Genomic DNA, 6,383 nt, shown 5'->3' on the forward strand with positions numbered 1-6,383 from the left:
CAAGAGAGGCAAAGATTGTAGCAGGAGTTCAGCTTTTATCCATTCTGTACCCTCACTAAAGGTCACTGTATTCAGGTTGTCTGTTTACAAAGGTAAAATAACGGCGATCGACTTTATACCTCTCCTACCTTTTTACTGACGTTTAATCAACCTGTTGCCATTGCAACCGCTTGCGCCCAGCATAGATAAGCTAAAAACACAACGGATTCAGTCCGTTAAGATATTAGGTTTTCAGGCTTCATATTTATTTCTCGGTTAACAAGCATCTCCTCTCATGAACACAGCGGTGACGGATTAGCCAATTTAAACTTGGCTCTGCTCACCAGGGTCTTTGAGTCCCTTTTTATTTTGTAATGGTACCGAAATGCACAGAAATGCACACACCTTGTTTAAACAATAATTACTGAGATTATTAATTTTATTGGGCCATTAATTTGAACACGTTTTGTTGATTTTATCCTTAATAAGATGGACGTGCTGGTCTCAACATCCTGGCGGCGTTCAGTTTGTCACCTACTGCCGAGATCAACTCAAAACCTTCCATGAACGTAATTGAGCCCCCCTACTGATTAAATATGACTGTAGTTGGAAAACAAACATCAGCGGTAGCTTACCGTGCAACGTCTGGGCAACCGGAGGAATCCTGGACGGACAGCAGCGGTGCATGTCTGAAAGATGGCCTCCGACAAAGATCTCCAAGGCATGCCACTCTCATTCTCTCAGCTCGATGCTCCATAGAGCTGCCTCTGGATATTGCAGTYCACTTACGATGTACAGTAAAGTCTGCTCCTTATAGTTGGATCACAGCTGGTAGCTACGAAGGTGTCCCGAACCTTTAATCGTAAGCCAACTTCAGCGGCCGCTTCGTTCAAACTATAAAAACTCCCGACGGTGAAGCTCTGAGTCCATGAGAGCCGCCAACTGAAACACGTTCTGTCTGAGCGGCCACACGAGAACTAAAGTCAGGAGTAATAACACTATTTTCTAATGAAGTTAATGAGCTTCASCTTATTGATAACCCGTTAGTAGGTCGCCATCTTTCTTGAAGCAAAGTATGGGTGTGACGCTAACCAACGAATTGGGGAAGTTGTAGCCGGATGATGTGCCTCTCCTCATTTGCATTTATTTTTTTCTAAGTTTTGCGGGGAAATTGAATGTGATAAATAAGAAAATGAGGAAATACTAAATGAATAAGGGAAATTGGAAAATGGGAAAAATTAACAATTTTTCAAACAAATGTTAAATGAAAAATAGATAAAAGAAAAATAGGTAAATAAAAAGGATATATGAGAAATTGATTAATAAAACTGGGAAATAGAATATCAGGTTAATGGAAAAAGGAAATTGAAAAATTGTTMAATTAAAAAATAGATTAATGAAAGATGGGTAAATAGATAAAGGGATAAATGGAAAATAGCTAAATGAAAAATAGATCAATTAAAAAGAGAAATTGATAATCTGAAATATAAATAAATGAAAACATTTGGTTAATGAAAAAGGGAAATTGAAAAATCGTTCAATGAAAAATAGATTAGTAAAATGGGTAAATTAAAAATATGTAAATGAAAAGTAGATGAATGAAAAAAGGGAAATTGAGAAATTGATAATACGAAAAATAAATAAATGAAAAATTGGGTTAATGAAAAAGCTAAGTTATTTATTTAACACATTTTTTATTTATTTCACAAATTTTCTTCATTTTTTAATTTATTTTACTCATTTTTTKATTTATTTCACCCATTTATTCATTTATTTAATTTAGGCTGAAATGGCTCTCCATATTTCTAATGTAGGCTCTTGTGTCAGATAATCCAAGTCAATGTTGGAGAATAATAAATTTTTTTAGATTTATGGAATCTCAGTTAGCCTTCACAGCGGGGCTGAACCCCAGTATTACACCAAGCACTACAGCTAATATTAGCTGATATCTCGCCGGTGGACATAAATACAGTAAAGTAATATTCTAATAAAATATACACAATAATATCTCCATCTTACTTGTGAAATGTTGTTTGTGGAGCCCTCACATCAATAGTCCATCGATCCGAACAACAATATCCGTCGGTGCTGAGGCATCTTCTGCTGTTCTGGTTAAGCAAAGTAGGAGGGACAACCGCTCCAAGATGGCCGCCGTATTTCCTGCGCCGGAGCAGCCAATGCGGGGTCTGACTACGTTCCATATTATTTAGACCAAGAAGCATCAAAACTTGTCTTGAAATTATTTTAAAATTTTTATCGTTTAAGCTTAAATAATGAAACTGAATCACATGCATCCTCGTCAGTAACATAACACACGCAAAATAAAAGAATGAGAAAACCTTACTCAAATGCAAATAGTAAATTTCCTCAGTTTTTGTCACATAAAGATGCAATGCTGTGTGCTCTGTCTGTGTGCTCAAGTGCATGTTATCTGTGGGGTAATTTTATTCTCACTGAAAAAGAAAAATGCGGTTGGATCAGCAGATTGACTCCAAAAAGTCAGATTTTATCTTTTTTAAGGTAATCAAGGTGTGTACACAATCACATGTATACAGGTCCTTCTCAAAAAATTAGCATATTGGGATAAAGTTCATTATTTTCCATAATGTAATGATAAAAATTAAACTGTCATATATTTTAGATTCATTGCCCACCAACTGAAATATTTCAGGTCTTTTATTGTTTTAATACTGATGATTTTGGCATACAGCTCATGAAAACCCAAAATCCCTGTCTCAAAAAATAAGCATATTTCATTCGACCAATAAAAAAAATGTGTTTTAATACCAAAAAAAGTCAACTTTCAAATAATTATGTTCAGTTATGCACTCAATACTTGGTCAGGAATCGTTTTGCAGCCTTCAAAGCGGCGTGGCATGGAGGCAATCAGCCTGTGGCACTGCTGAGGTGTTATGGAGGCCCAGGATGCTTCGAAGGCGGCCTTAAGCTCATCCAGAGTTTTGGGTCTTGCATCTCTCAACTTTCTCTTCACAATATCCCACAGATTCTCTATGGGGTTCAGGTCAGGAGAGTTAGCAGGCCAATTGAGCACAGTCACACCATGGTCCAGTGGTATTGGCACTGTGAGCAGGTGCCAGGTTGTGCTGAAAAATGAAATCTTCATCTCTATAAAGCTTTTCAGCAGATGGAAGCATGAAATGCTCCAAAATCTCCTGATAGCTGCATCATTGACCCTGCCCTTGATAAAACACAGTGGACCAACACCAGCAGCTGACATGGCTCCCTAGACCATCACTGACTGTGGGTACTTGACACTGGACTTCTTGCATTTTGGCATTTCCTTCTCCCCAGTCTTCCTCCAGACTCTGGCACCTTGATTTCCGAATGACATGCAAAATTTGCTTTCATCCGAAAAAAGTACTTTGGACCACTGAGCAACAGTTCAGTCCAAGTGCTGCTTCTCTGTAGCCCAGGTCAGATGCTTCTGCCACTGTTTCTGGTTCAAAAGTGGCTTGACCTGGGGAATGCAGCACCTGTAGCCCATTTCCTGCACACGCCTGTGCACGGTGGCTCTGGATGTTTCTACTCCAGACTCAGTCCACTGCTTCCGCAGGTCCCCCAAGGTCTGGAATCGGCCCTTCTCCATAATCTTCCTCAGGGTCCGGTCACCTCTTCTCGTTGTGCAGCGTTTTCTGCCACACTCTTTCCTTCCCACAGATTTCCCACTGAGGTGCCTTGATACAACACTCTGCAAACAGCCTATTCGTTCAGAAAATTCTTTCTGTGTCTTTATCTGTGTCTTCTGTGTCTGTGTCAATGATGGCCTTCTGGACAGCAGTCAGGTCGGCAGTCTTACCCATGATTGCGGTTTTGAGTAATGAACCAGGCTGGGAGTTTTTAAAAGCCTCAGGAATCTTTTGCAGGTGTTTGATTCGTTGATTCAGATGATTAGGTCAACTGCTCGTTCAGAGAAACTTTTCATGATATGCAAATTTTTTGAGACAGGGATTTTGGGTTTTCATGAGCTGTATGCCAAAATCATCAGTATTAAAACAATAAAAGACCTGAAATATTTCAGTTGGTGTGCAATGAATCTAAAATATATGACAGTTTAATTTTTATCATTACATTATGGAAAATAATTAACTTTATCACAATATGCTAATTTTTTTAGAAGGACCTGTATGATTAGGTGTGCCAAGATGTGCTACGTAATTGCGGAATGCTTTGGCTCTGATGGAGAAAATTGCCAATAGAAGGATTTGTATAGGGAGCATGTGTTCAGAGATCATATGGATCAGTTGGCACATGTTGGTGGTGTATTACTCAGAAGTTTGTTAGAGATCATCCTGAATCTCTGACAAACTTGTCCCTGCCTCAAAGAAGGAGCTGTGCATTAATTGGGCCGGTGCAACTGGAGCTGCTGATGGGGCAGACAATCATCCTTCAGTTGAGCCATGCCAGCTTTGTGAATAGAAAGCATCTCCATTCTGTAAATGTGCAACTTATATCAGCAAAAATGCCTAATAAATGTCTTTAAGACTGTCTGTCTTTAAGTCCCAGCTGAACGCTCTGCTGTTAAAACAAACTTTTCTATTTGCATTAATCAACATTGTCTTTCTTAATAAATTTTTTTCCATTTGCATTTTCCTGTAAAATGTATTGTTTTTTGTCTTTCTGAGGTAACTTTTTGACCTGAAAGCAACTTTTTAAGAAAATTTATATTATTATAATAAATACTTATGTTACTACAAAAAGTGACCATTGCCATGGTGGTGGCAGCCTTCTGGGTATTTATAGTTATTTACATGTTATGGATGGGGCGGACCAGGAGCTACTCTTTTTCCTGCATATTAGGATGTATAAAGGAAATATGTACATCTGACTTTTTCTGTGTGCCACACTTTTCAAAAAATTTTCTCTATGCCAATTTTTAGTGTGAAAGCTGTGTGCTCTTTTATACACTCTTTAAAAATGAGTCTCTCCTCTTAAAAAGAGGAGTTTTTAAAGGAGAAAAAAAGTTCAAAATCTCCTAGGTCTTTGGAGTTTTGTTAAATTAATTTTAACTCCAATTTAATTTATTAAGTCAAATTTATTTTAAGTCATATTTGATAATTACAGCATTTTCATTGCAATTTAACATAGTAAATTGATTGTGCTGTAAAATGGCACTATACGCAAATCTGAAGCTATTGGAAGCGTGAAATGAGTATGAGTCACCTGTTACACACTCATGCGTATGAGTCACCTGTTACACACAGACAAAACTGCAATTATGCACAGATCAGGTTACAAGTGCAGAAATATTTTTACTTATTTTTACTTTTTTAACATTTGTAGGTGTAGGAGAAAGTTTGAATTCCTAATTGTCAGATTTGTGAGGTTAAAGTTAAAAAAATCTGTATGTGGAAATTTAACGTTTGTAAAAATTGTAATTGTGTGTGTACTTTTATTTTGTATTCGTAATTATTTTAATATCTGTGTATTCATTTGACCACATATTTACAAGTACCCGGAGTTATGCACAAATTTTCGTTTTACGGTTTACAAATCATGTTTCACAGATACAACTACCCAAAGTTACACACAAAGAGGCTTGAATGGATTATAAATCCGGTATGACACACACACACAGGTATTTTGAGGCTGTTTTCACTCCATAATCACCATGGGAGTTGGGGTCATAGTTCAGGGATTATTTGAACTCTGGTTATGAATCATCTGCTCTCAGTTGTAAAAAAAAAAAAAACAGGCAAAAAATAGTGAATTTAAGTCTGTAAAAAGAACAAACCAGAACTGACATAACAGCTATGTCAACACAACATGAGACCACCATGAGTGGTTCAATTCTAGATACTTAAATTATATCTGAAGTGTTCTCTTTTCTTTTGCTTAGGTGATGATGATGAAGATTCTCCAATGATCAGTGGTTTCTCCGATGATGTTCCCATGGTTATTGCATAGCAGAACATCTCTTTTACTACCCCCCATTCCAGCTCCTTTTGTACCCTTCTCCCTCCCTGAGTCCCCAGCGCTCCCTATCAGCGGTGCCTGTACGTCGGAGCGTCAGGATAACACGTGGAAACTTACCGCCATCTCAATTCCAACAACGGGAATCCATCCACTTGGCAGGAAACGTAAAGAAAAATTAGAATATCTTAAAAGATTAATATTTTTCAAGGGTACAATGCACTTTTTTGGAGGCGCAATAACTTATTTTTTATAATGTTAAGTATATGTTTATGATGTGGGGCTAGACACAGGACCTGGAGAAAAAAGTAGAAACAGAAGAAAGCCGTGAATGATCAGAGTTTGTCTGGGCAATAAAAGACCCAATCTGGAACTCACCGGCCTTCGCTTCCAAACATTTGAATGGGAAAATGCGAATATTCAGCGATTTTGAAGAAAAAAAAAAATCAAGATTTGGTTAAATTAAATGTCCG

At 37.6% G+C, this 6,383-nt stretch overlaps 1 protein-coding gene across 4 annotated transcripts in view; it reads left to right on the top strand.

Moving 5' to 3' along the window:
- sorl1 (sortilin-related receptor, L(DLR class) A repeats containing) overlaps positions 1-6,383 on the top strand; it is a 303,395-nt gene extending 297,012 nt beyond the window's left edge. For all 4 annotated transcript variants that reach the window (XM_008425236.2, XM_017308196.1, XM_017308197.1 and 1 more), the window contains one exon: positions 5,837-6,383. In XM_008425236.2, coding sequence (XP_008423458.1) covers positions 5,837-5,904 — 68 coding nt within the window. In that variant the 3' untranslated portion in view covers positions 5,905-6,383. The remainder of the gene's footprint in view (positions 1-5,836) is intronic.

The sequence above is a fragment of the Poecilia reticulata genome, linkage group LG13 (genome assembly GCF_000633615.1).
Source record: "Poecilia reticulata strain Guanapo linkage group LG13, Guppy_female_1.0+MT, whole genome shotgun sequence".
Classification (NCBI taxonomy): Eukaryota; Metazoa; Chordata; class Actinopteri; order Cyprinodontiformes; family Poeciliidae; genus Poecilia; species Poecilia reticulata.